Source organism: Drosophila subobscura, chromosome J, assembly GCF_008121235.1.
Source record: "Drosophila subobscura isolate 14011-0131.10 chromosome J, UCBerk_Dsub_1.0, whole genome shotgun sequence".
Lineage (NCBI taxonomy): Eukaryota > Metazoa > Arthropoda > Insecta > Diptera > Drosophilidae > Drosophila > Drosophila subobscura.
Genome location: NC_048532.1, coordinates 23092207 through 23118627, shown reverse-complemented (window position 1 = coordinate 23118627; position 26421 = coordinate 23092207). Strand labels below are relative to the sequence as shown.

Genomic DNA, 26421 nt, shown 5'->3' with positions numbered 1-26421 from the left:
TGCAACAAAATTTTTTAAAAATTAAGACAAAAAAATTGAACCTTGAAGTATGCAACAGAATTTTTCAAAAATTAAGACAAAAAAATTGAACCTTGAAGTATGCAACAGAATTTTTCAAAAAGTAAGACAAAAAAATTGAACCTTGAAGTAGGCTTCAAAATTTTTCACGAAAATCAGAAAATTCTGTTGCATACTTCAAGGTTCAATTTTTTTGTCTTAATTTTTAAAAAATTTTGTTGCATACTTCAAGGTTCAATTTTTTTGTCTTTATTTTTTAAAAATTTTGTTGCATACTTCAAGGTTCAATTTTTTTGTCTTACTTTTTGAAAAATTCTGTTGCATACTTCAAGGTTCAATTTTTTTGTCTTACTTTTTGAAAGATTCTGTTGCATACTTCAAGGTTCAATTTTTTTGTCTTAATTTTTAAAAATTCTGAACCTCTTAAAAATATTTAACCTTGAAGTATGCAACAGAATTTTCCGATTTTTCGTGAAATTTTTATCAATTTTGAAGCCTACTTCAAGGTTCAATTTTTTTGTCTTAATTTTCAATGGCTAAACCCACCCCGTCCCGCAGCCTTTTTTTGTTTACTTGTTTTTATTTACATCAGTCGAAACATGAAAGAAGGAAAAACAAGACTGACGAATGAAGAGGGAAAATTTGCATTGGATCTGGGTAGTAGTTGCTAGCCCACGCACTGCCGCACAGGATTTCGACGGGATCACTTTACCAGGATGGGGCCCAGCCGTGACCGGCCCACGAGGGCGACAGGAGGGTCGTGTGAAGAGCCGGAGCCGCATAGGTCTTGATGATGGGGGCAGCGTAGGTCTTCAGGACCGGAGCAACAATCGGCTGGATGATGTGGGCCGAGCCGTGCACCTGGCTGATGCTCTGGTGGGAGACGGCACTGGGAATGGTCTTCACAATGGCGCCCACCTTGGCCAGGGCCGGCTCATAATGGATCGCTGGAGCGGCATAGCTCCAAGGGTCCAGACCCAGGTACCCTGGACGGGCAGCAACCACGGCGAGCAGAGCGAAGAACACCACCTAAGAGCAGAAGGAGATTAAGAATTAGGAGCACGAACTGGGAAGAGGCTGCTCAGGGATAGATCTACTTACCAACTTGCACATTTTGCTAATCCTTGCGATCCTGAAGCGCTAGCTATTGGCTGAAGTATGAACTGTGGGTCTGTGTGGACGCCTCGCTGGGTTGTGTTGCATACTCCAAATCCGCGCCGCCTTTTATACTCCCAAAATCCGACATGTGCAGCAGCCGTCAAGAAGAAAAACCGAATCTAAAAGTGCACAAAATACAATAATAATAATTTGTTGTTGTATTTCGTTTTTCCTCCTTCGCCATCGTTAGGAAAAGCTGAAAAATAACGCCAACGGCTTCGGACACTCCAGAGAGCAGAGCAGAGTGGGGCAAGAGAGGCCCCAAGTGGCAAAGTTTGCATGTGCCTCAGCGGCAGCAGCAGCAGCAGCAGCAGCAGCTGATTCGCCTTTGTCTTCGCGTATAGTTTGCCAAGCCCCGCCCAAGTCCCCTGCCCACTGTCCACCATTGACTTCATACCCCATTAGGTTGCAAAAAAAATAAGACACAAAACAGTAAAGAAAACCAGTCAAAATAAAGTGTCTTGGCTCTTGTTTCTGCCGTCGGGGATTGCGCTAGTCGTCCAGTCCAGTCCACGCTGGCCATTTGGCCCACTCAGGCAGTCGGTCAGCAGCCGGCACTTGCATCACTTCTTTGCCAGCAAAGGCATCGCAAAAATGCTGTCCGCTCTGTCATTTTCTTCAAAGTTGACCGTGAAAATGTGTTGTACTCGCACTTGTATTTGATACCTGCAACACGCACGCACAGCAGCCAAAGCAGCCACACCAGACACGGCCCCAAAGTGGCCCAAGTTCAATGTGAACGCACTTGCGTGTACGAGAGTATTTGTCATGGTCGGAACCAGGTCTCCGGCTCCAAGAGTCGGCCATCGCAGGCGGTAATCGTCAGAGATTGAGAAAGGAATGTGGACAAAGTTGGCGACTAATTTGTGGGAACATCACGTACGCCAGGCCAGCAAATGCTGAACGAAATGAAAATGAATTTCTTCATAAATAAATTTTGCCAGCAAAACAAGTTTGTCGTGCCACTACTTCCACTACACTTTATTCCCTCGATTCTGATTCCCAATATTTTTATGATTATTCCCTCTTGGCAACTCCAACTGTCTCCTTGCCTTTCTGGATACCTGGTTTCTGGTTATGCTAATCTTGGATTGCAATTGTCTGGCATAACAATGCCTATGGGAGCGAGCGAGCGATAACCCAACCCACATAGAACCCAGTTCGGTCTCGGTACTGGTCTCTGGCTCTGGAGTTCCGCTTTGTGTAATAAGCAAACATCGATTGCGATTGCCCAAGTGGCTTTTGCGCAGGCGCGCACACATACACATTGGCACAACTGTACATTCGTGGTGTTGGTTCGAGTGGAGTTGTGCCGCCGTTATGGTGATTTGTCAGCAGTTTTTAGCATGATTAATGAATGTTTCGTTTCGATCTGGCGACACAACTCCGCTCCCCACTGAATGGCTTTGTTAGCCGAAATTCTTGAGCGACTTTTAATAGATTTCTATTTGAGGTAAATTCCTTGGCCATATCCGGGCTCTGTTTGTGCCTGTACTGAGCGGTGTCCCAACCTCTGTGGCATATCTCCATTGGGATCTTGTTCGGTGTTTTCTGGGGGTAATGTACGCCTTGTGGTGGTAAGGTGGACACCTTACGGCTGCTAAGTGACAGTTCTGCCTCGCACTCCGCCTCTGCCTCTGCATTGCATAACACGAACAATAGCAACAACAGCGAGAAATTGTGGCCAATTATCATGCAGGGAACCAGTTTCCCGTTCCCCAGCTCGAGACTGTGCCTCTCGATTACCCCTTATCGACGGCGTTTAGCACCAAACTCAATTTCGCTATTAATTAAAGGCGATTCACGTTAATCTCAGTGGAAGCGTGGTATAATGAACCACAATTAAGCCGCGCTTAAAGATCAATTAAATATCGGGGAAGGAACAAGATGTTGACAGTTCCAGCGACGTCATCGATGGATCTTGTCTGTCGATGGATTGCTCAATTCTCCAATTGTCTTTGTCATTATTCTAGAGCTAATTGCCTCGAAGGTCGTTATAGAACAGACAGACAGAATCGGACAACGGAATGAAATTGTAAGCAAAAGAAGTAATTTATGGATGAGGAAGTAATAAGTGTTATTCAGGTGGAAAAAAAGAGTTTAACGAGCCACATATCAAAGAGGAAGTGCAGCAGAACTTTCGACACTTGTTTTTTTATGATTTATACCCAATTAAGATCCATTTCATTTAGTATATTTCCAATCTAATTACTCTTTTCCCTTTCCCTTTCCCTTTCCCACCCCAGAAACTCATTTAGTTATCCATAAAGTTTAAGCACAAAAGCATTCCTTCAATCGCAGGCAACACACCAATCAAGACCCGAAATTAGATGGCCATTATGTTGCATGAAATTGAATATTTCTTTTCGGGGGGTTCGAGGTGCTCTGGCGCCTGCCAGCGAGTGGCTGCAGTTGCCACACACTTCGGACAAAATATGTACGCGACCTGTCCTGCCTGTTGTGCAGATCTGTTTTGGCACAGTTCACTCAGATGTCAGTCAGCCAGGGAGTTGGTCTGCTGCTACTCTGACTTAAAGGAGCATTACGCAAATGGCAACGGCTGAGAAATGTGCTGCAGCTGCAACTGCAACTGCATCGTGGGGCGACTGCTGCGGCTGGGGCTGGGGCAGGCAAGTAGAGCAGCGGCCATAATAATAAAAGGTGCTTGCATATACAACCTCATTCCAAGTCTGTGGCCCCCTCGAGTAATTACGCTCCAGCAGGTCTCAGCATGAAGTGGCGGCGTCTCGGCGGCGTCGTCTGGTCAATGTGCGAGCGGTAGGCAACAGGTGGCCGAGTGGCCGCGTGTCCGAGTGTCCACCGTTCGGCTAAGGTCAGACGTGTCCATCAATTTGGCTGCGGCATTCTCTGCCATCCAATTGGAGGCACTGCCTCAGCGGATGCATGGACTTGGTCGCCTAATCGCCTAACTCGCAATTTAATTGCAATAACATTGAAAACACATTTTCCCATAAATATCTGCGATGCCAAAACGAAGATTGCTGTCACGGACTGCAGACAATTATTGTGGATAGCCGTAGCCGTAGCCGCAGCCCCTACTAACCCACTGAACTGAATCGAAGCTAGGGCCCCTCCCAAAGTGGATCTGGGCGCCGCTTGCAACATGCTGCAACTAGTTTCGCTGCAGATACCGATGCAGTGCTTCCTGGTCCAGATAAGCCAGGCAATTGAATTCATTTTCTTTTCTGCTATTTCGGGGAGTGCTGCGACTGGAGACCGGGATCGGGATCGGGCAACCAGGGAGCCAAACTGCCGCGAATTGTTGTGCAAATATTTGCTGGGCTGAATGCAAATCATGATTAATTTATGACTCGACCACTCGGCCCGGCCGATTCTCCAAGCTGACATTTCAGCACTTTCAGCGCGGAGCTTGTGCTGCCTGTCAAAATATCAAACGGCATTCTAATGAGCTCGTGCTCGAAGCCCGCTCTAAGTCTGCCCCAAGTCTCCTCGAGTGTTCTAGTTTGCCATGGAGCGGAGCGCAGCTTCACAGCGCACTGCTGCTCATTCCGCTGCCGTTCATGAACTTTTCCAGCCGATGACAGGGCACACTTGGAAGCCTTAAATATCACAATCAATGGCAGAGCAGACAAATGAAGCCAGGCAAAAACAAGCAAACATATCTCCGAGTAGATCTCAATTCTCTCACACACAGACACAAGATACGAGCCACTTTTTTTAGCACATTCTCAGACAAAGAGATAACATGGACACAACTAATTTGCAAGACAAAATCAGTACGGTACGAGTGAGGCAGTGGAACATAAGAACGGAACAATTAAATTGCCAAGTGTGAATTTCCGCTAGGGAAAAAAGCAGAAAGCCCCAGAAAAATAGAAACAGCAAAAAACCAACAACAATTTGCAGGTTAAACACGTGAAGGTCACAATAGTGGCATAGATTACACAAACACACATGCACACACACACATCGAAGCGTATTGATATGCTGCTGCAGTCTAACGGAGCAAGCGAATTGCAAGGCAACCTGCACTGCGGCAGAAGCAGCAGCAACAGCAACAATTACCAGTGCCAATTGCTGCAGACAAACATCGAGAACAGCACAATCGCTGGGATATTATTATAAAACTTACCAAAAACGAGAGACATCTTCTGAATGAAAAAACACACACACGCGGTACTCTGTAAAACGAGGAGGCGGCTTAGCGTGGTGAATGGCTTCGAAACAGAAGAAGAAGAACGTAACAGAGGAACTTCACAGAAGAACTTTACAGAAGCTTATGTAAAGTTTATATCGATCTATAATACCGATAGCAGGTCAAGGGCATTGCAATTCTCAATCGATAGCTGATATCGATCTATCACATGTAATTAGCATATCGCTGCAAAGGTAAACAAAGAGTTATTTTAGCAAAATGGTCCCTATTAGACCATAAATATTAGCCCAATGGACATTTAAAAGGAAGAGTATCAATCCAATAGCATCAATGGATTCAACTGCCACAAGATTGAACTCCCAGCAAGGCAGAGTTCAGCGCTTTGGATTGAAAGGGGTCGATGGATGGATGGATCGTCACAGACACGAAGCGAGTCGAGTCGAACAATGCGGCGTTTGACAAAACTCTATGCGAAAAGTCAGACAGCAGCAGCAACAAAAACAACAACAATTGAAATGTAAACGAAACGAGGTGCAATTACAACGGCAACGAGCGGCAAGGCAACTGCGGATGCAAAAAGCCAAGTTCCACAACATTGAAGTCGCAGCCGGCAGCGTCAACGGATATGGCAACGAGGCGACTGGGGCTGAAGCTTGTGCAGTTGCAGCAACGAGAGCATCTGCATCTGTGGCACAGATGCCAGCTGCTGGCGGTGGGTAGCCGTGGAAGGTGGCAAGTGAATAAAAGACACCGCTGCACCATCGAGTGGCATCAGTTGCAAGCAGCAAGTCGCCGAGACCCACCGCCAAGGATTAACCACCCACAACATGATGAAACTGGTAAGGATGTGCCCCTCTCTAAGGACAACCAACTAAAAGGATTCCTTCCTCCCGCCTCTAGCTTTTGTCGCTCCTCTCCATGTGCGCCCTGGCTGCGGCACGTCCTGGCTACCTGCACGGCCACCATCATCACTATCCGGAATACCCGCTGTACCCGCACCACCACCACCATGTGGAGCCCCTGCACGTGGCCAAGATCGTGCACCTGCCCGCCGCCGTCTCCCACCAGAGCTCGACAGTGGTGCACACCGTTCCGCATCACATCATCAAGCCGGTGGTGCTGCCCACGGTGGTGAAGACTGTCGTCCATCCACCCATCATCAAGGCCTACCACCCGGCTCCCATCTTCAAGGCCTACCACCCGTACGATCCCTTCCATCTGCACCATCATCATGACTTCCACGCCTTCCATGACTATCATCTGCACTGATGACAGCCTGAATGACTCTGACTGCTGAATGATCGCGAATGATGAATGAAAACTGAGAACGCAGAGCGAAGAACGAGGAGGATACCACACAGATACTGCCACTGAGGAATGTTGGATGCTGTGATGTGTGTTTTTGTGTCGATTGCTGATTGCGATGCAAACTGCTGGATGGATATGCTACTCCCTCACCCCCCACTCTATCTCTAATAGTGTTGATTATGTGTATATAAAAGATACAATATCTGAACTAACTGTGTGTAACCTCTGTAATGGATACGCGCCGTGAGCCCCCATTCGTGTAACCGCATAAAATATTTCCCTAAAGCGAGTGACATAATTAGCATGTAATCACAATCAACCGAAAAACCATTCGATACCTTAACGCAGAGGGGCAGAGAGACAGAGAGGCAGACAGGCCACAATGACAGACAGACAGCTTTGGGATGGATTGTGGCACATTTCCCATGGCGACAATGCCGACACGTTGCCTCTCCATGTGGAAACCAAATGCATTTGCCGTGTTATGCAAATCAGTGCATAAGCAGATGATGAGTGTGTGATGGGCCAAGCGAAGTGATAAATGGTTAATGCTGCCTGCCACTTCTGTTGCAAGTGATTCGGTTTTGTAAGCACATCCTGAAGGCCTGAAGGGCTGGCCACACTGCTCGTTCCCCCTGCTCCCTGGCTCTGCTCTATTTCAAGTTCAAATCTTTTGTGCTTTTGCAATTTACACAACTTTTTGCATAAGCAAATGCAAATGCGAATTGGCCCAAGCACGAGTACGGGTACGTGTATTTTTACCCCACACAGCAAACACTTCCTCTCCGAGCGAATAATCCCATTCAGAATCAACCTAGTCGACAAACATTGCCATAAGAATAAGCAAATGAGCGTCGCAGACATTTAGTGTGACAGAAACATCAATTAGAAATTGCCAATTTGCAGTAAAACTAATGGTTCATGGGTTTGTGACTCATTTTCGTGCCATGTACTCCCAGAGCTAACAAACTAAGCCTCTGTTTTCCCCCAATGCTTCCTTGTTTGGTGCATTAAAAACAAATCAAAATCAATATCAATCAAGTGTACAAGTTCGCGGCAACCCTGAGCAACTTTGGTTTCTGTTTGGGCTTGTCTTTGCATCGTTTAAATTAGCCGCAAATCGATTATTGTTTAGGCCAATTTCTGCTCCGTTCCATGGTTCGCTGACCGGCAAACGAGGCAAGCAAACAGAAATAAATAAATAATATATTTGGCAAGGTGACTGCGGTCTTTGAATGATTTCTCAGGCACGTGATTCGGTAGCTCGTTAAACGTAAGCAAACAAACAGAGGAAAAAGGTAAAGCGGAGACCCCGAGAGGAAGTCCCACCATTAGATGCGTGAGATATGATTAGGAGTAGTCTGTGCCTTCTGTGGAAGAGAGTTGTTGCATTCCTGGAGCATATTTCTAACTATAGAATATGTTTTGGGTGCTATTCCTGAATGCTGCTTCACCTTTCCCCTGCGGATAGCCATGACAACTGTGTAGATAGTAATGTAATAATAGCTGCCTGCCCTCGGCTGATGTGCAAGTGTCGCACTATTGCACAAGACAAACATCTGAGCCAATCTCTGGCGATTGGCTGAGCCCCGGGGCGACCGGGTCCACTGGGACTGTGCTCTGTGCACATTAATCAACGTTTCGCCAACTCGGAGACAAGTAATTTATGCAAGCCGAAAGTGCAAAGAGCGGGGACCGGCGTAAGCCAAGCCGCTTCAGTTAATTCTTTTGTGGCTCTCCCATTGGCAAGTATTTATTTGCTTGCTTAATTGTGTGACGAGACGCATGCAACACAACAGTGTCAAGTGTGCGCCGCATGGCACGAAGGAAGGGGTCTGCGACACCCGCAGAACATGTCTCGCATGGCATTGCATTGCATAAATCATAAGGCGAAATCGAATCACTCTGAAGTGGGGGCCAGTCCAGTGGCGGAGAACAGAACGGAGCAACCACTGGGAGAACCTGTAAGCCGAGAACTTGCCCCCGGAAGGGTTTGGATTGGTTTGGCTTTGCTTGGCTTGTGCATAGAGCGTGGACCAGCGTGTTTGTTGCTAGTTGCCAGTTGCAGCTACAGTTGCCGGGCCAAATGCAGAGCAGAGTGCAGAGGCGTGCTGCTGCCTTCTGCCCGCTGCCTGCTGGCTGATCTGATTCGATGGAGCGACCCATTTAGAGAGCTCGGACTGCAGCTGCTCCGATTGTTTCGTATAAATAGGCCAGTCGAGAGTGCAGTTCTATGTCAAATCGTTGCAAGCCATCGACACAACAAAATGTTCAAGCTGGTAAGTGGGAAGAGAAAAGCTCCTAGAGGAAGGACTTACCATTTAATCTTCCATTTTCCATTGTCCGTTTGCAGTGTGTTTTCGTCGCTCTCCTTAGCCTGGCTGCTGCCGCCCCAGCTCCTGCTCCTGCTCCTGTGCCAGCACCAGCACCCGGACCATCGCCATCTGGTCTGTTAGCTCCTGCAATCTGGGGACCCGGAATCTGGGGACCCACCATCGTCGGCGGACCCCATGTGGTGAGCGTTGTGCCCCAGGCCATCTCCCATGCGGCCATCACCCAGGTGCATCCTTCGCCGCTGCTCCTCAAGAGCGTCCATGGCATCCATGGCCCCGTCTTGATTGGTTAAACGGAAAACACACAGGTGGCCCACACATCACCCACACTCCACCATAGGCTCCTTCCACTCCTCCAATAGTTCACCCATTTACGAGTATCCTGTGCCCTGTTTATAAAGAAAGCGAAACCAGCAAAAGCAAAGTTTAGAAAAAATACAAACAAAAAAATGTCTAGAAACTAAAATACATTTCAAGCAATAAAATACCTACAAATACTTGTTATATAGCGAGCGAAAATCAATTTGCATTCTCGATCTCCATTGGAAACACTTTCGGGACTCCAGCCCAAAAGTTGGCAACGAAAAGTCGAACAAAGTGTGTGTAAAGTACATGAAAAGTTTACACCTAAAGACATATTCCGACCAAATAGGAGTTACATTTTATAATTATATTTGAACAATAAGAAGTGCTGGGGCATAATTAACTTGTTATGGGTGAAACGAAAAACATTTATTCAAACAAAAAATCGTTAAAATTCTATCACAATGAAGGTACTCTGGTGGCAGCTGTAGAAGGTCCTTCCTTAATGGTGCAGGGTGTAGGCCAGAGGAGCAGAGTGGTGCACCACAGACTTGAGCAGAGGAGCAGAGTGCAGCACAGGCACGGAGTGGACCAGAGGAGCCGAGTGAACGGTGTGGACGACAGGAGCAGCGTGATGGACAACGGGCACGGAGTGTACGACGGGAGCAGCATGGACAGCCACGGCGGGAGAAGAGTGGATGGTGGTCTTCAGGACGGGAGCAACCACGGGCTGGATGTAGGACTTGCTGTGCACCTGGGTGATGCTCTGGTGGGAGACGGCAGAGGGTGCGGAGTGCACCACGGTTCCAACCTTCGCCAGGACAGGCTCATGCACCACATGGTGGGTCTCGATGAGGCCAGCGCTCACAGAGGCGACCAGCAGGGCAACGATGGCAACCTAAGGGAATTGTGGGTTAAGTATGGATGCTTCTTCCTTCCAACTCTTTGATTTACTCACGAATTTGAACATTTTTCTGGTTGGTTGTTTTTGGGGTAAGCTCAGAGAGATGACTGATGCTGTTGGGATCTGCTCGAAGAGCTTTTATAGCAGTCGCCAGACGCAGCTAAGGGCTCAAACAGCCACCAGCTTTGGTTTCGGCTGCTGGCGAGGTCGTCCACCTTGAGGCGCATTGGACAGTCGACATCGAACAGCCACTTCGGCGCTCGGGCACTTCGGCACTTCGGAGATCTGCAGCAGCCAGAAAGCATAATCAGCAGAGATCGGTTCGGCTCACGATCTGATCGGAGCCGAAGTCGGGTCATGCCGGGGCGTACCGAAGGTCAGGCGATGTTTTGATTGGCGTTGGAGTTCGCGCGGAGTTTCGTTGGTTCTATAAAAGCAGAGTTCGGAGCTCCCAATCAGCATCAGTTATCCATCGAATCTTCTCGCGCAAACAAGCAGCAGTCACAGCTACCACAAAACCATCTTCCAATATGTTCAAATTCGTAAGTAACTCCGGGAAGAAGAGTCTCTTCAATACCATTAACTCGTGCTCTTCCCCAAAACAGATTGCCATCGTTGCCCTCCTCGTCGCCTCTGTGAGCGCTGGCCTCATCGAGACCCACCATGTGGTGCATGAGCCTGTCCTGGCCAAAGTGGGAACCGTGGTGCACTCTGCACCCTCTGCCGTCTCCCACCAGAGCATCACCCAGGTGCACAGCAAGTCCTACATCCAGCCCGTGGTTGCTCCCGTCCTGAAGACCACCATCCACTCTTCTCCCGCCGTGGCTGTCCATGCTGCTCCCGTCGTTCACTCCGTGCCCGTTGTCCACCACGCTGCTCCTGTCGTCCACACTCTTCACTCGGCTCCGCTGGTCCACTCCGTGCCTGTGGTGCACCATGCCGCGCCTCTGGCCTACACCCTCCATCATTAGAACCGAAATTATTGTTTGTTTGTTAGCCACTAAATGAGAAAACCTAAATAAATCTACTAAAAGTATTATTGATCCTTAAAATGATATTGATTTTTATATGCCAGAAAATGTTGTTAAAATATTTAAAATAAATGTAGACAAGACAAGAACTGCATATGGATCAGTGCAGTGAAATATCAAATGCCCTCCTGTATGTTTCATATGTTTAGTCTGAGAGAGGACATAATTGCAACAGAAAGATAACTAAAAGTTGTTCTACAAATCTGAAAGAGAACAAAAAGGGTAAAGTTCTCCCATTCCTGCAATCATTTCAGCTTTACGCAGCAAAAAACTCAAACTAGAAACTGTTGAACCCCCAAAAGCCCATTAATGTTCAATCTCTACGATCTATGATAAATAATTTACAACAATTTATTTAAGCAATAACAAAGGCAAACAACAATGCACGGTTAATGTGGCCAATGCTTCAGCGTAAAAGGGCTCCCATAATGGCAGAGCTTGGCCAGAGCAGACACCTCCAGCGACATCGTGGACAGATCCCTCGTCAAACTGTGGCCAAGGCTGGGCCCAGAACAGACTTGATTCACAGCAGGAAATGTCAGATTATGATGGATCTGTGGGCAGGCCTGGACCAAGGTGAGGGCGAGGGCGACGATGGCCAAACTGTAGAGCAGCTGCGGGGTGTTGGGGGGGAGCAGCAAATGAGTATGGAAGGGAGAACTAGAGGAATTAGACGGCAACTCACCATTCGATGCATGTTGAGGCGTTTTGGGTATTGGATCTAGTCTTAGTTTGAATTTGCCACTGCGAAACTCCAGTAAGAACTCATAACCCATGGAGGCCTAGCTACCGTTTATATACGAGAAGTTGCCAAAATGTCGAGCGAAAAATATGACAAATGATTGGCTCAGCCATCCGAAGGTCTAACTAACAACGGGCCTACTTAGCCCATAGCCAATCGATGAATGGTTGAATAGATCGCACGACCCCACACAGATCAGTGATCCCTAAATGCCAAGCACATATTTCTCTCTCCCTCTCTCTCTTTGGTAATCCTGCCTCCAACTGGAATAATTGATATGCACCATAAGTAATTGTATGTACATGAAAACACTCCATAAAAATTAGGATTTACGAGCACAAATAATAACTTTTCTGGCTATTCGTTTTCCACATTACGACCCGTTGCGATGCTTATCTCGAGTACGTGTAACTGTCGACTCAAGTCGAGCCCCGAAAAGCCACAACAACAACACCAGCAACAACAACAACAACAACAACAACGAAGACAAGACAAAATTGTGGGTTAAGTGCGCGTGGGGCTTGTCCAGTGGGTAACCTTGACATAGGGACCGACCGAATCTCTGTCTGGAGTCTTTATCTGTCACTCCAAGAGGGTACTTAACAGCTGTCGCTGCTGCCTTTGCTGCTGCTGCCTCTGCCTCTGCTGCTGCAGTTGGTAGCTGTTGAGCTTTACGGCCTTTTGGCCATGAATCACTTGAGGCACGCCGCCATGCCGCCAGAGCGCAATCATCGCAACTGGATCTGTCGATGTGTTGCAATCCAATTTGAATGCACATCTGTGGCTGGATACATATAATTTATTTCGCTTTTGTTTATGCCCTTATAATGAAGGGCACACACCATCACAGTGTCGAGGGTTTCGGGAGTTCTCATTTGGGTCAAGTGTTGACTCTTCAATGCGAAGACTTTTAGGTGTATCCTTTGAATAGATCTGTTACGGGGAGAGCCAGAGAGTCAGCCCATCCGAGCTGAGAATTCTGACCTGGGTCAAGAATTTCCTGCACTTTCTCCCAGCTGTCTAGACGACAAGCCCACACATCGGACCTTTCTCGTAACCTTTAATTATCTCTGGCTGTTTATCTGCCATCCCATTTATTCCTTCATTAGATAGACACAGCGTAAGGCTAATCAAATGTTATGTGCTTAAAGGTCTGAGTCTGAGCGTCACATAACTCAGTCGGAGCTTCCTTCGGTCGAAGGCGGAGGAACCGCAACGCACAGCGAGAGACGCACATTCAGCCCCAAGCAGCAGAGGGACACAGGGCAGAGGCAGAGGCAGAGGGTAACCAGGAAATTCTGTCATAAAACTGTCAACGGGATGTGAATGCAACTCAATTACGCACGCCGAACAGGCGAACGAGCACACACCCCCAGCACACTGGAAAGACGCCACAGAGTGGATGAAGATGAAGATGAAGACGAAGAGAAGGATGCTAGAGGATAACCCACCCACGCACCCTCTGCACTACGGAGTACACTTGAGCATTCCTCTGCAGTCTCCCCCCTCAATCTCAATGATTTGCGTAAGCGGCCGCCGCCACTAACGCCAATTACTTGGAGCTCCCCTCCCTCCCCTTTGTCGATTGATTGGCCTGGCTTTTCTTTTCTTGTCTTGTCTTGCCTACAGCTTCCAGGGCACCACATCCACTTCCTCACCCACACAAAAGGCACAGCAGAGCGAGCAGCAGAGCGAACCTAGGTCACTAAATGAACTGCGTCTCCGACTGTACGTCTCCCCCACACTCAGAAGTATGTAAGACCCAGCCAAAGTCAGGGCCCAAACTCAATGTCCGCACAACAGAAAACCTAAAACCCAAACCGGTTGCCGGTTGCCGATTGCCGATTGCGGGGCTCAAGTTCAGGCTTCAAAGTACTTAGCGACAAAGAAATAATCGAGGCTGAGACTTGGGCAGAGGCTCGGGCTGCGGCTGAGGCTGAGACTCGGGCTGCGGCTGCCCAACTATGTATAAAAGCCAGCACTTTGGCCCGTCATCATCAACAGTTGCAATCGATTCCCCCATCAAAGCACAAACACCTCTCCATCTCCAAACATGTTCAAATTCGTAAGTACATTCGGGATGGATATCCATCAGGGAATAGAACGAGGATCCTAACACCCCAATCTCTCGTGGTCATCCACAGGTTGCCTTCTTTGCTCTGCTGGCAGTGGCTGCCGCTGCTCCTGGCCTCATCGCCCAGACGCACTCGTTCGTCCAGCCCGCCTACGTGGACCACAGCGGCTCCTCGGCCATCACCCACCAGAGCAATGTGAACCTCGTCCGCAAGGTGCCAGTGTCTCCAGTCGTCACCTACGCCGCCGCTCCTGTCGTCCACTCGGTCCATGCTGCTCCACTGATCAAGACCGTCGTGCCAGCTGTCCACACCGTCCACGCCGCTCCTGTGGTCCACAGTGTCCACGCTGCTCCTGTGGTCCACAGTGTCCACCCTGCTCCTGTGGTCCACACGGTGCATGCTGCTCCCCAGTACCACCCCGTCGTGGCCGCATCCCCCGTTGTCTACTCCGCCTTCCACCACAAGTGAATCGATTGAGAGCGTGTTGACGAAGGACTCGACTCTGTCATGTCCGCAGAGAACGTTGAGCAAATCAATTAAAACAAAAGTATTACAAGAAACTATTGTCTAATAACATTCAGAAAGGGGGAGTCCAAGAGGGGAAGGGTACACCTGCAGGGGGAAACTGAACACACAAAGAGATCCAAGTAATAATGCCAAAGAACTGTCAATATCTTGGACAACTGCGAGGAGTGATGCAAAGTGGATTTAAGAGCAAATATTTATGGGGGAAAGTGACAAAGAAGAGGAGTTTCACTTTGGATTGGAAATTTAATTTAATTATTTAATTGATGGAAGGCTTTAGGTACTCGTAATGCTCAACAGTAAAATATTCACCTCACATATTCATGTGAAAGTTAGAAGATGTCCCAATGGGCAAATTAGGATTTAAAGACATATCAGAACAGCGTTGAAGATTCTCTTAGCCTAATCCCAAGTCTTTAACTATAGAAGTAGCCCGAGCCCAACTCTACTTCGTATTGCATTTTTCTGTCTCTCGAGGCTGGAGTTTTATATTTGCCTTTCAGGCGTGCTTTAAAGTTACTCACTCGAAACTTTTTGCATGCAAAGTGATGAATTCAAAGATGAATCTTGAGTTTTATTGGCCGCAGGCGCATCTGTCTATTTAATTAAATTTATCGTAGTTTATTTGCTCGCTGGAATTAGCTTTGTGGCAGCGATTAAAGCATGCCGATAAATGCTGCAGACGGAAACTTCAATAAAAGTAATTCGAATTGATTATTCAGATGGGAATTGGATGAGATTGACAGTGAATTCAGACGAGAGCAAAGTTAATTGAAAAGTGTAACATCTGATCCCCAAGGATTAGCCCTGCCATAGAATTGATCAATTTCTTAATTGCAATTTCAACAATAAATTTATTCAAATAGCCAACAAATCGAAACGAAAAGAGTTCTCCAGGGAGGAGAATTCTTTAGTGATGGTAGACATGGGTGAGGGGAGCGGCGGCCACGGAAACGGTCTTGACCACAGGCAACACTGGAGTGGCGATGGTCTTCAGCACTGGGGTGGCGATGACGGCCTTCTGGTGGATCTGGACGTGGCTCTGGTGGGAGACGGCATGGGGCACGGCCTTGAGGACGGGCACAGCAGCCACGTGGTGGACGGCGGGGGCTGCCACATAGGTCTGGTGCACGACGGGAGCCACGGACTTGATCACCGGCACAACTGGAGCCACATGGTGGACAGTGGGGGCGGCAACATAGGTCTGGTGGTGCACAACGGGAGCCACGTGCTTCACGACGGGCACCACGGGGGCAAAGGTCTTGACGACGGGCACCACGGCAGCGACGTGCTTCACGACGGGCGTGATCACGGCCTGGTTGTGGAACTGCGTGAAGCTCTGGTGGGAGGTGGCCACCGGGGCGCTGTGCACGACGGCACCCACCTTGGCGAGGACGGGAGCAGTGGCCACCACATGGCCGACATGGTGCTGCTCAACGAATCCTGGGGCAGCGGCGGCAATGGTGGCCAGAGCACAGATAGCGATCTGGAGTAGGGAGTGGAATTAGTCGCAGGATGGGGATGCCCTTCCGTCTATCGGAGCCAACTACTTACGAAGCGGAACATGTTGATTGGAGTTTGGGTTTGGTGGTTTGTGTTTGCTTTGAAGTCGACGAGAGACTGTTGCTGATGCTGTGCCGTGTCTGCGGCTTTATATGGCCAAAAACTGTTTGCCAGATTGTCCTTCAAGCGGGAGACTAACGAGCAATGGGCAAAAACTTGTTTGCTGAAATCTGTCCAGCATTGAACTTGAACCCCCCTAACGACCCAAGACTAAGCATCTGCGGATCCATGCACAATTACGAGTAGAAATCAACTAGACAATCGATTACCCATGGAGACAGCAAAAGGTCTAACAATGGAGAACCCGAATCATGGACCTTCGCTCTGATACTTGGGTTCATTTCTGGCGAAGGTCGCCCTCTGAAGAGACCCAAATGGTGTCAGAGAAAGAAAACAAGATGAAATGCACAATTTATTCCGCACAGACAGACTCTCCCGCTCCATAAAAGATCTGCTCCGCAGAGCATTCGCGCGGCAGTTGGCTTCGGCAGTGGGTGAACTCCGCCTAGATGCGGCAGCGCCGGCTCAAGGACTTTCCTGTGATTAGAGCGGAACTGTACCGAAAGGGGATACAACTAGTTAATGGGGTAACGAAGGCACAATGATGACTGTTTCACGCACTGCTTTTCCACATCCGAGATGGCCAGAGGGTCGGATAAGTAAGGTTGAAACAACCGCGGAGTCTCGATCGAGGAATTGCCATTGTCCGAGTACATACTGAAGGTGCGCTCCGAGGACACCGGAGAGCGTCGGCACTGGCTCATGAACTCCATGCCAATGGCAAAGTTCGCCATATTCGGATTCTTGAACTGGTCGCGCCAGGAGCGTGTGCAGTTCTCGTATAACTCCTCGGCATCCTTCTGCTCCTTTTCCTCCAGCTGGCCCAGCATTCGCAGCGTAAGCAGAGCAGAAGGCAGCATCCCGCATCCCCAACTGCGACTTGCAACTCTTCCTTCATTCATGTTCTCCATTCTGTATGACTCCGAGTTGGGTTATTCGAGTGGGAATTGTCACAGAGCCACAGATAAATGACAAGTAAATCAAAGGTTTCCTTGCTACTCTGTATTTTCATTCACAATTCAACTATCTAGATACTTTCTACACTATTTTAATCAATTATGCGGCACATAAACCGGACTCAGATTGAGCAGATCGTAGCCGGAGCCCTCCTCCCGTGTCGTGGGCTTCGTGTGGAACGTTCGGTTGAGATTCGTGGGCTCCACGTAGCCCAGAGCCCTGCCCATGGGCGCGATGACGAAGCGAGTGTGCGTCTGGGAGGAGCCCTGGTAGGCCACCACCGAGGGGGCAGAGTCGATGAGCAGGCGAGGCGCCTCCGTGGCAGGTTTGGCCAGCGACAGAGCCAGGGACAGTACGAACAACAGCAACTGCAGGGCGGGGGAGGGAAGTTGAAGTTTAGACTCTCAAACTGAACGGAGGAGCATCCCACACACACTCACCAGATGCCGCATTCTGTAGAATCGATGCAGAGCCTAATGGGACGTTTAATGGAGAGATCTGTGGTGGGCGGCACACCAAGCGGAGATCGTAGATCGGAGCAAATCGAAGCAAATCGAAGCAAATCGAGTCTCGGTTCAGGCAAAAAGTAGAAACACAAAGCGGAGCGAGTGGCAAAGTCAAACTGAAGTGCTGTGTGAATTGCTGTGCCATGAAATCACTGTAAAGCAGTTCCCCACGCAGCCAGAGGCAGGCCTCAGTTACAGCCAAGAGGGGTTCTGCATAGAGGGTCCCCCTCGGGCTACGCCTCTCCCGCGAATCTGCGAGTCGAAGCGCTGGAAACACGCGCGCAGTCGCGGTTATCTTGCAATTGGTGGGAGTGTCTCAACTTTACGTAAAGAAATAAAACCAAAACCACCAAAAAGAGCCAAACAAATATCAAATATATAAATAAATATACCAAACGCCGCGAATTATTGTAGTAATAATAATACCACAAGCAGAGAGAGAGACGGTAGAGACGGCGACGCGCCTGCGCAACTCGCTGAAGGTTGATCCACTCCACATATCGCACCACCACCCGCCCGCCCGCTCCTCCGTGTCCCAACACTTGTGCGACTCTGTTTGCTCAGCCCAGTGGCTGTGTGTTTCTTCAGTCCCCGAGTGAGTACTGAGGCCTGAGGTCTCTCCGTGGTAGCCCCAGATTAGCCGCCGGCGATGGCGCGTAATGGCAGCTCTAAGTGCACGCAGCTGTCGCTTTGAAGTACCTTTTGATTAATTAATTAAGCTACTCATACGCGTACTCGCACTCGCACTCGCATGAAATGTTCAATTAATCTGCGCTTTGGGGGCGACCTCTTGGCACAGAGAGTCAAGGAGGAGTCCATCCACATCCCGCTATAAATGCCAGAGGCACACGCCAAACGGTAATTAGTTCTCCACTCAAGGGACCATCATGCGCATCTCAATCTGCATCTCCATCTGCGTGAGTACCTCATCATCCTCCAGCCTCCATTCCTCCACTCTAAATCTCCGCTCTACAACAGGCTTTGCAGCTCGCATTCATCCTCTGTTTGAGCCACGCAGCCACCATCCTGCACGGCAATGGACACACAGCCAGCGCCATCTCCCACCAGAGCTTCACGCGACTCTCCCCAGCAAAGCCATCGCTAATCCTCCAGCAACTGCAGCCACAGCAGCCACAACAGCTGGTGGAACAGCCAACAGTGCGCATTGTCAGCTACCACAGGGAGGAGCAGCCGCAGCTCGTGGCCGGACTGAGCCAGACCCCTGCACATCTCACGTACTCCGCACGGCCAGTGGTCCACCAGATGCTGCCGCGGATTAAGCCCGTGCGGAACATAAGCTACGAGTCTCTCGTCCCCGGACCACGCAGCCTCACGGCTCATACGGGAACGTACGAGGAGGAGGAGGAGCCCCACCAGAACCTACGACTGCTCTCGTCGCCAGTGTAGAGACCGACGCTTCCCCTGTCAACACTCCCTTCACATTACATTTTTACACTCATTAATTCGATTTTAAGATAAAACTCTTTTGGAAACCAACCGAACAGCGAGAGCAAAATTCATAGTTCATAGATCATTCGACCGTCCACCCATCCACCCAAGACATTCAAGCAAAAGGGAGAAGATTTGTGGATTAGAGGAGCAAGCAGGCAGGCACACACCTGTGCGTGAGTGGGACAGCTGTTCGCGATGAATGCACAGCTGATCCTCAGGCAGTTCCCCAATCACATCATGTTCCGCACCCTCCACTACTCCCTCATGGCCGAGCAGCTGCGGGAGGAGATCGAGTCGAGGAGCGGGCCCAAGGGGAAGCGCAGAAGCTGCCTCGAGTGGGAGCCCTTTGCCCTGTGGCTCACCAACACGATGCTCATCTACGCGGGCGACATCCTGGGCAACCTCCTGCTCGGCACTCTGCCCCTGGAGCCGCTCTGCAACAGCTCCGACGTGCTCCTGAGCTCCTGCATGTGGTGAGTGCTGCCAGAACAGAGCAGTCGAAAAGGTCATCTGAGCTAATCCTCCTGCTCTCAGGTACCTCATCTTCTACTGCCCCTTCGACTTGGGCCATTCGGTGGCACAGACCGTGTTCTTTCGCATCCTGGCCACGACCATGTCGACCATCAGCCAGGTGCAGCTCATCGACAAGGGCGTCACTCTGGCCGGGAACATCTATGGCAATGCCCCAGTGGCCATGCTGGTCGTGGGCACCATCATGGGCAGTGGGGCAGAGCTGCTGAAGCCCGTGGCCGCGCTCCTCATCAATCGCTGCCAGCACAATCAGATGGCGCGCCTCAAGCTGAGCATGTGAGTATCCACCTTCCTCTCCTCCGACTCTGACTCTGACTCTGATCCCTCTTCTATCAGTAACTCCAAGCTGGCTCTGGCCATCTCCAGCCTCTTTGCCCTGCACATCCGCCAGAGTCCCCTGCTGTGTGGACTGACGCAGAACCAGCTGCAGGTCTACACTTTGGTCCTCGTCAACAGCTACAAATATCTGTCCCTGGCCTACCGCACGGAGCACTTTGTGTGGCTGATGGAGACCCGCGTGCGCTACACCTTCTTCGGCGGCCTCACGGCGGACTTGACCAAGTTTTTTCAACGCCTTCTAAAGCCTGACAAAAGGCGGAGGAAAGCGTTTTCAACATTTGATTTAAACCGTCGACGATGGCGCTGAGAGAATTGGCCACCAGATGAAGCACTCTCTGCTGAGAGGGGGTTACCGGGTGGAGGAACCGGTAAGCGGCTTACGCTACCTCCCTGCCACTCATCCAAGCGATGGAGACACGACACGCGGCAGCATATGTTCCGCTTGATCGGGTTACGCGTGGCGTGGGGCACATGCTAATCAGCTTAGGGGAGCAACCACTCTGTACAGGGGGGAGCGGAAGGAAAAGAATGCTCTAAATGTACTCGCCCAACTCATCGTCTATGGTACTGTGAAATTTCCGTTTGAAAATAAGTCAGTAAATTAGCCAAAAGAATCTCAATTAGAGAGTGAAATCTTTCAGAAAAAGTTGGTTTGGTTCCTGTAATCTGTTCAGGAAGTTGCCTTAGCTCGGAGAATCGAATCCTAATACTCAGTCACATTATTTCCCTCACCAACTCTCAAAATGTTAAGCAAACAAGCAAAAGTAAAATCCAAAAGTTGCCGAAAACAGAGCAAAGTCCAATCCCAGTCCCAGCGAAAGTCGGCCATCGACTGTCCACCCATGGAGAAGCCAAAGAAGAAGGAGGCGCCACCACCACAGGCAGAGGCAGAGGCGGAGGCGGAGTGCAACAGGCCCAAGTTCTATCGCTCGCCAGAGCAGAAGCGAGTCTACTTGGAGCAGCAGGCGGTGCCCATTCTGATGGAGGGAATGCTGGCTGTGGCCCGCGAACAGCCCCGCGATCCCATCGGCTACCTGGAGAAGTTCTGGCTGCAGGACAGCCACAAGTGCGACATTCAGCTGCCCCAAAACATTCTCTGAATCGATTTTCCCATCAAATCAAATTTCAAATTGAAATAAAATGCAGTTTCGGTTTCCGTTTAGCCTCATTGCACTTTGCATTTCTTTGGCTACTCGTGCGAGACGCCTCTGGGGAGATCGGATTTGTGGCTATAAAAACAGAACCTGGATTCATCCCAATCATCAGTCATTCGACAGCATTGACCTAGTCGCAAGTGTCCCCCTCACGAAGCAGAACCAAATCCAGAGACTGCCAGCAATCATGTCTCGAGTGGTGAGTGAATCCGTGAGAGAATATCCAGATCAAAGCCTTAAGGGGATTCCCTCTGCAGTGCCTTCCTGTCCTGGCCATTGTGCTCATCCTTGCCGGATCCTCGGAGGCAGCCGGCCTCGAGTGGCCCTCCAATTTGTTGGCTCTCAGCTCTGGCAAGTCCACGCAGCTGCTGTCCCTCCGTGCTGCCGAGGAATCCGAAGAGCAGTCCGAGAGCAGTTCTGGATCCGCCTCTGCTGCAGCTGCCGCCGCTGCGCAAAAGGAGGAAAAGGACCAGGAGGAGGACTCTTCATCCTCCTCTGATCAGCTTTCTCAATCTTCCAGCGGCAGCTCGGACACCATCGATGCGCGCCTCCTGTCCGGCATACCCGTCACCGTGCCTCTGCCTCTGATTGTGGCCGCTCGCCCTGGCCTGCGGACTGTCCTCACCATCCAGGAGCCAGCTGTGGCCGAGGTGGGCGAGGTGGTGCAGCATGTGCCCACCGCAGTGTCCCACCAGAGCCAGACGATTGTGCACGACCACCGCCGCCTGGTCACCCCCATCGTGGCGCCTGCCGTTCGCACCACCAAACTGGTTCGCCAGCAGCCGCCGCTGTGGACTCTGTCCTCTGCCGATCCTCGCTTGATTCTGCTCCGGAACTGAAGCAAAGTCCCCACTTGCATGGACACCAAAGATGAACCCACAAAATGAACAACTCGCCAAACCCTCAGCTTTAGCCCCTCTAGCCACCCACAGACTGTCTCATCTCTGTCTCCGATCTGTTCTCCGTCTTCTGTCTTCTCTCGTCTCTCTTCTCTCTTCTCTGCCATTTTCTGTAGATTCTCTTCTCTGCAATAAAGAATTCGCATCTGCAGTTCCCTCTCTTGGCATTCCTTGGGCGGTGACAGGAAATCAATAAAGAAAACACGGCTCCAGCCCACGACAACAATAAACATGCCACATGCCGCACGCCGCATGCTGCCACATGCCACATCTCTGGCTGTGCAATCAGCAATCTCTGTGATGTGTGATCTGCGATCTCTGGAGGATTAGGGAGAGGCGGAACATGAGCCTAGCTCAAGGGCTCGAAGGGCCACGCCACTCAATTAGAACGTTTTGGTCTCTGGTCTTCGCTGGACTATAAAAGTGGCTCCATCCTCACCTGCAGCCAACAGTCGATGCCCAGACATTGAGGAATAATCAACAGAGATGCAATCAGCAAAGCAATCGGTAAGAGGTGCAACCTCTGAGGTGACTCTGCCTCTCATTTGCCTCTCCCTCTTTCAGGGCCTCTCCGTGGGAGTTGCTGCACTCCTCTGCCTCGTGGCTTTGGGGCAGGCTGAGCTGCACGTCTATCATCCACTGCTGACGCTGCACCAAGAGCCCGTTGTCGCCCGAGTGGGCAATCTGCTGGAGCATGTGCCCACCGCCGTCTCCCACCAGAGCTCCACCATTGTCCATCGCACGGCACCGCGACTCACGCCGCTCCTGGCACCCGCTCTGCGGACCACTCTGCACTATCCCCCCGCCTGGAGTTATCCGTTCTACGGGGCCACCAATTCGCTCTACAGAAAGTAAACCAAGAACCATGAACCATGAACTACGAACCTATGTACCCTGAAGACCGCAGCATGATTCTCTCTAAGCACTGAGGCACCGCCCAAACATTGGATTCAACGCTCTCGAAACGCACAAAACAAATCAAATCAAATAAAACAAATTCCAAAAGCCCGCAACTGCATTGTTTGAGGAGTGACAGGAGGTGGCTCCTGCTCATCCTTTTCGGTGGCTAATCCACAGAGAGAAGCATAGAGCCAGAGAGCTGACAGCCAGTCGACTGCCAATTAAATTTCGCGCTATGCTGCACTTCTGATTGAGTGCCACTGACGTCACCCGAGGATGATGATGAACCCAAACATCCACAAACGCACGAAATAGATTTCGAGTTCTATATTTTGTGTACACATTTTCTGGTTGAGGTTGCAGCCGGAGGATGGGCGTGGAGTGGCGTGACATACGCAAATGTCTCGGCATTATTCCAGGGGCCATGCCAGGGGCCATGCCAGGGGCCATGCCTGCCAGTGGCTGCCAGAACATTCCCCCAGGAATGATGACCTCGGGTCAGCAGCCGAAAGCCCAGAATGTTTTCTACGAGAATAAGGTTGAGGCGAGCATTGATTAAGGCCTTTAACCCAGTATCCATACAGAGTGGAGTAGAAGGTGTGTGTTGTTGTCTCTCTTCCCTCCCATGGAATGACACAAAAACAAGCAACAATTGGAAGCCATTCGACGGTTACCAGGTGGGATAAATAGATACGCATACGAGGGCATATTTCTCTTCCCCGTATTGAAACTGAAAACCTTCAACCTTCAATCGTTGCTTGAGAGCAAAGGCCAAAGGTTAGACGCACCGAAAAGATCGAAGCTCTCGAGATTATGCAAGTGGCCTGGCCTCATGTGGATGAACCACAATAAGCTGTCCATCAGCCAAAGATGATGGAGGATGGAGGATGCAGGATGCAGGACGAAGGATAGTTGGGAGTTCTCTAATTACATAAGGAAGTGTGCGGTTGCACTTTCAATCCCGCAATAAGGTCAAAGTATCAATCCGACTATCGATTAGTTTCCCACCGCATTGTCTCTGCATTCCCAAGTGGGGCAGATATTTTCAATGGCTGTCACTTGCAGGCAGCTGAAGAGGAATCCCAGGCACCAGCACAGGCCAGGCCAGGCCAGGCCAGGCCACAATGATGCAACACGGCAAGCGACCGCTTTGAGGCGCAGTTTCCCCAGCAGCCTCATCATCGTCATAATAATCGTCATCATTGGAATCGTCGTCTGTGGGCAAAGCAGCCTTTTAGGCGGTCTCCTACTAAGCCGAAGACCACCCCAAAAGTGGACAATGTGAATCCTGCTCCCTGCCTCTCATCACTCTATTCTCCGGGCAGTCAGTCTCCTTCCTTCCTTCCATTCCTGGGGCTCTGTTTCAGGGTTCAATGCATTTGTCCATGGCCCTGGCCGTGGCTTTCTGGCTCTGGGGACTCTGATTGGAGGCACCGCCAATTGGCACAGTGGGTGGTGTGGTGCGGTGCGGTGGCTGGGTGGCAGGGTGGCTCGACCGCTGTGTAATCGGTTTGTTTGTTTATCAAAAACGCCACTTGAATGCATCGTTATGCTGTCATCCCATTCTTCTAGTCAGTCCCCCGCCACGGGGCGGCTGGGAGTCCTTCGCCTCGCCTCGAATCAAAGTGAATTTAATAAGCGCCCGAGAGGACGTACTACGACGAGAAATATTTCGTTCTCTGAATGTTGGATTGGGGATATCAAAAGGCAAGGGCACTTAGCATAAGTGGAAAGGCGAATAAAGCGAATGAAGAGAACGAAATAACTTCAACCGAAGAAGTTTTTCCCAGAACTTTAGGCAGAATGAATAAATATTTGATGTACTCGTAATCCCGCAACCGGAGAGATGAATTATCGTTGGGCAAAACAGTCGCAAACTTTCCCCACAACTGGGGGGGAAACGGAAGTCTACCCCCTCCACCCTGGAAATCTCGAATCTCTGCTTGAAATTAAATTACAAATGCCGCAGACATGAATTTATTTGGCTGAGAGACAGAGATGAAGACAATGAGCCAAGTTAAATGAGCCACGGACTGGGATGGGCTGGGCTGGGCGGGGAAGGGGAGTGAGTGCGGTGAAAGGGCAGCAACAAAAGCAACAAAAGCCACCATTAGATGCGGGTGAAATAATTTAAAGCATTATGCAACAGAAGAGAGAGACGGGGAGAGGTGTACTGCAGAAAGAGGGAGCGATGTCTGCTGGAGACATGAATCACTCCTCCCTCTCCGTAAACTCATATTTACTTGAATTTATGCCTGTATGCCTGTATGCTGATCACACAATGTGGGTCTGAGTCTGAGTGTGTGTGTGTGTGTAGGTGGGTGAACGACCTTGAGGGTTTGGCCAACTATGATAATTACAATGCCTACAACAAATGGTTCGATTTAGCCATACGCATCGGATTTATTACAGGTAATTTCGCAAAAACCAACAACAGCAAAGCCAATAAACCAGAAAGGAAAGAAAAAGGGGGAGACTTAGGCGTAGGTTCGGATACTCTTTCGATGCAGATGGAGCTGCAGTGCAAATATATTTTATTGGATTTTTTGACTGAATGATTCCTTTGCCATGATGGATAGAATATTGATTAGTATGGAATAATCCTTCATAAACTGTAATGCCTGTAGTTGCAAGCTTCTACTACAACCCACAAAACCCTCTTCCCAAGTAGAGTATAGGCTTGAAGCAACCAAAAGGCAATCGCCATTAAAATGCCAGATGCAAGCATTTACTCCCTCACTCGTATGCTAAGCGAGCAAAACAAAACAAAACAAAAAGCCGAAAGCCGAAAGTAAAACCAAAGAAAAGGCAACACAAAAAGCAGCCGACGCGAACCGAAGCAACAAATCGAATCAAATCAGTTCCAAAGTGAATCATAAACCCCCAGAGGGAGAGAGGCAGGGAGGGAGGGCAGACCGGCTCAATGCACCGCACGCGACTGTGGCTGTGGCTGCCTGCTGCATGCCTGTTGCATTGTTATGTAAGCCGAAAAGCAAGCGTCGATAGCCACACACTTCAGTTGGGGTTTCCCCAAGGCCTAAGCCAGCAACAACAAAGCAAAAGCCAAAGCCAAAGCAGCAGCCGGCAAACAAATCGAGAATTGGCTAGAGACCCAAACCCAAACCCAAACCGAAGCGAGGGGAATGGTAGACAGCCCCAAAAAGAAAAAGAGTTGCTTGTGGTTTTCCTGGGGATTTTCCCCAGCATTTTGCATTATGCGAGCTTTGGGTAAATCCATGGCACAGATGCAGCTGCAACTGCCACAGAGAGGGGCTGCTGCAAATGCAACACCTGAATATCCACTCAGACCAGAGTCTGGCTGAGGCGATTGCCAAATGTGCGGAGAGCCGTGTGCGTGGGCGGGAGACACCACTCAATGGGCAGCATTCAATACTCGAATTTGTTGAGCAATTGACACAAATCGGGAGCTAGGCACACTCCGACCTTCGGCTTCTTTCAGAGCTCTTTTTTTGGATTCGGAGACACGACAATTTTGGACTTGAACTGCGGCTACGAGTATGCAAA

At 49.8% G+C, this 26421-nt stretch overlaps 15 protein-coding genes across 21 annotated transcripts; 9 read left to right on the top strand and 6 right to left on the bottom strand.

The window, feature by feature from the left end:
* Nucleotides 1–588: 588 nt before the first annotated feature.
* On the bottom strand, nucleotides 589–9078 carry LOC117894537. Of its 2 annotated transcripts, none has more exons than XM_034801658.1 (3): nucleotides 8941–9078; nucleotides 1120–1295; nucleotides 589–1047 (listed from the first exon to the last, which is right to left on the bottom strand). In XM_034801658.1, exons 2-3 carry the CDS (start codon nucleotides 1129–1131, stop codon nucleotides 727–729), a joined length of 333 nt encoding a protein of 110 aa, XP_034657549.1. In that variant the 5' UTR covers nucleotides 1132–1295; nucleotides 8941–9078; the 3' UTR covers nucleotides 589–726. The 2 variants fall into 2 exon arrangements, with proteins under 2 accessions (XP_034657549.1, XP_034657548.1); XM_034801657.1 differs by lacking the exon at nucleotides 8941–9078 and adding an exon at nucleotides 5291–5433.
* LOC117894531 (uncharacterized histidine-rich protein DDB_G0274557) lies at nucleotides 5596–6830 on the top strand. Its single transcript, XM_034801648.1, has 2 exons — nucleotides 5596–6153; nucleotides 6215–6830. Exons 1-2 carry the CDS (start codon nucleotides 6142–6144, stop codon nucleotides 6581–6583), a joined length of 381 nt encoding a protein of 126 aa, XP_034657539.1. The 5' UTR covers nucleotides 5596–6141; the 3' UTR covers nucleotides 6584–6830.
* On the top strand, nucleotides 8776–9474 carry LOC117894512 (neuropeptide-like 3). Its single transcript, XM_034801621.1, has 2 exons — nucleotides 8776–8901; nucleotides 8976–9474. The coding sequence occupies exons 1-2, from the start codon at nucleotides 8890–8892 to the stop codon at nucleotides 9246–9248; spliced, it is 285 nt and encodes a 94-aa protein (XP_034657512.1). The 5' UTR covers nucleotides 8776–8889; the 3' UTR covers nucleotides 9249–9474.
* Nucleotides 9475–9657: 183 nt separating this feature from the next.
* On the bottom strand, nucleotides 9658–10287 carry LOC117894528 (retinin-like). Of its 3 annotated transcripts, XM_034801644.1 has the most exons (4): nucleotides 10217–10287; nucleotides 9920–10156; nucleotides 9832–9880; nucleotides 9658–9801 (listed from the first exon to the last, which is right to left on the bottom strand). In XM_034801644.1, exons 1-4 carry the CDS (start codon nucleotides 10226–10228, stop codon nucleotides 9761–9763), a joined length of 339 nt encoding a protein of 112 aa, XP_034657535.1. In that variant the 5' UTR covers nucleotides 10229–10287; the 3' UTR covers nucleotides 9658–9760. The 3 variants fall into 3 exon arrangements, with proteins under 3 accessions (XP_034657535.1, XP_034657534.1, XP_034657533.1); XM_034801643.1 differs by having other exon boundaries at nucleotides 9832–10156; XM_034801642.1 differs by having other exon boundaries at nucleotides 9658–10156.
* On the top strand, nucleotides 10190–11133 carry LOC117894532 (retinin-like). The gene is made up of 2 exons (XM_034801649.1): nucleotides 10190–10704; nucleotides 10768–11133. Exons 1-2 carry the CDS (start codon nucleotides 10693–10695, stop codon nucleotides 11131–11133), a joined length of 378 nt encoding a protein of 125 aa, XP_034657540.1. The 5' UTR covers nucleotides 10190–10692.
* A 337-nt stretch (nucleotides 11134–11470) lies between these two features.
* Nucleotides 11471–12074, bottom strand: LOC117894545. Its single transcript, XM_034801666.1, has 2 exons — nucleotides 11879–12074; nucleotides 11471–11807 (listed from the first exon to the last, which is right to left on the bottom strand). The coding sequence occupies exons 1-2, from the start codon at nucleotides 11888–11890 to the stop codon at nucleotides 11583–11585; spliced, it is 237 nt and encodes a 78-aa protein (XP_034657557.1). The 5' UTR covers nucleotides 11891–12074; the 3' UTR covers nucleotides 11471–11582.
* Nucleotides 12075–13789: 1715 nt separating this feature from the next.
* LOC117894526 (pupal cuticle protein C1B) lies at nucleotides 13790–14565 on the top strand. 2 transcript variants are annotated; one of them, XM_034801641.1, is made up of 3 exons: nucleotides 13800–14000; nucleotides 14080–14310; nucleotides 14410–14565. In XM_034801641.1, exons 1-3 carry the CDS (start codon nucleotides 13989–13991, stop codon nucleotides 14476–14478), a joined length of 312 nt encoding a protein of 103 aa, XP_034657532.1. In that variant the 5' UTR covers nucleotides 13800–13988; the 3' UTR covers nucleotides 14479–14565. The 2 variants fall into 2 exon arrangements, with proteins under 2 accessions (XP_034657531.1, XP_034657532.1); XM_034801640.1 differs by having other exon boundaries at nucleotides 13790–14000; nucleotides 14080–14565.
* An 810-nt stretch (nucleotides 14566–15375) lies between these two features.
* Nucleotides 15376–16289, bottom strand: LOC117894516 (cuticle protein). Of its 3 annotated transcripts, none has more exons than XM_034801628.1 (3): nucleotides 16090–16288; nucleotides 15669–16021; nucleotides 15376–15638 (listed from the first exon to the last, which is right to left on the bottom strand). In XM_034801628.1, exons 1-3 carry the CDS (start codon nucleotides 16099–16101, stop codon nucleotides 15446–15448), a joined length of 558 nt encoding a protein of 185 aa, XP_034657519.1. In that variant the 5' UTR covers nucleotides 16102–16288; the 3' UTR covers nucleotides 15376–15445. The 3 variants fall into 3 exon arrangements, with proteins under 3 accessions (XP_034657519.1, XP_034657518.1, XP_034657517.1); XM_034801627.1 differs by having other exon boundaries at nucleotides 15376–15787; nucleotides 15818–16021; XM_034801626.1 differs by having other exon boundaries at nucleotides 15376–16021; nucleotides 16090–16289.
* Nucleotides 16290–16457: 168 nt separating this feature from the next.
* LOC117894529 lies at nucleotides 16458–17100 on the bottom strand. Its single transcript, XM_034801646.1, has 2 exons — nucleotides 16720–17100; nucleotides 16458–16652 (listed from the first exon to the last, which is right to left on the bottom strand). Exons 1-2 carry the CDS (start codon nucleotides 17067–17069, stop codon nucleotides 16604–16606), a joined length of 399 nt encoding a protein of 132 aa, XP_034657537.1. The 5' UTR covers nucleotides 17070–17100; the 3' UTR covers nucleotides 16458–16603.
* A 45-nt stretch (nucleotides 17101–17145) lies between these two features.
* Nucleotides 17146–17634, bottom strand: LOC117894540. Its single transcript, XM_034801661.1, has 2 exons — nucleotides 17556–17634; nucleotides 17146–17483 (listed from the first exon to the last, which is right to left on the bottom strand). Exons 1-2 carry the CDS (start codon nucleotides 17565–17567, stop codon nucleotides 17211–17213), a joined length of 285 nt encoding a protein of 94 aa, XP_034657552.1. The 5' UTR covers nucleotides 17568–17634; the 3' UTR covers nucleotides 17146–17210.
* A 644-nt stretch (nucleotides 17635–18278) lies between these two features.
* Nucleotides 18279–19084, top strand: LOC117894522. The gene is made up of 2 exons (XM_034801636.1): nucleotides 18279–18538; nucleotides 18600–19084. The coding sequence occupies exons 1-2, from the start codon at nucleotides 18509–18511 to the stop codon at nucleotides 19026–19028; spliced, it is 459 nt and encodes a 152-aa protein (XP_034657527.1). The 5' UTR covers nucleotides 18279–18508; the 3' UTR covers nucleotides 19029–19084.
* A 141-nt stretch (nucleotides 19085–19225) lies between these two features.
* LOC117894510 (trimeric intracellular cation channel type B) lies at nucleotides 19226–20548 on the top strand. The gene is made up of 3 exons (XM_034801619.1): nucleotides 19226–19546; nucleotides 19608–19880; nucleotides 19941–20548. The coding sequence occupies exons 1-3, from the start codon at nucleotides 19269–19271 to the stop codon at nucleotides 20248–20250; spliced, it is 861 nt and encodes a 286-aa protein (XP_034657510.1). The 5' UTR covers nucleotides 19226–19268; the 3' UTR covers nucleotides 20251–20548.
* A 132-nt stretch (nucleotides 20549–20680) lies between these two features.
* LOC117894534 (protein dpy-30 homolog) lies at nucleotides 20681–21075 on the top strand. The gene has a single exon (XM_034801651.1). It carries the CDS (start codon nucleotides 20687–20689, stop codon nucleotides 21041–21043), a length of 357 nt encoding a protein of 118 aa, XP_034657542.1. The 5' UTR covers nucleotides 20681–20686; the 3' UTR covers nucleotides 21044–21075.
* Nucleotides 21076–21192: 117 nt separating this feature from the next.
* On the top strand, nucleotides 21193–22147 carry LOC117894515 (retinin). The gene is made up of 2 exons (XM_034801625.1): nucleotides 21193–21296; nucleotides 21355–22147. Exons 1-2 carry the CDS (start codon nucleotides 21285–21287, stop codon nucleotides 21934–21936), a joined length of 594 nt encoding a protein of 197 aa, XP_034657516.1. The 5' UTR covers nucleotides 21193–21284; the 3' UTR covers nucleotides 21937–22147.
* A 230-nt stretch (nucleotides 22148–22377) lies between these two features.
* Nucleotides 22378–22878, top strand: LOC117894538. Its single transcript, XM_034801659.1, has 2 exons — nucleotides 22378–22503; nucleotides 22561–22878. The coding sequence occupies exons 1-2, from the start codon at nucleotides 22483–22485 to the stop codon at nucleotides 22849–22851; spliced, it is 312 nt and encodes a 103-aa protein (XP_034657550.1). The 5' UTR covers nucleotides 22378–22482; the 3' UTR covers nucleotides 22852–22878.
* Nucleotides 22879–26421: the final 3543 nt, after the last annotated feature.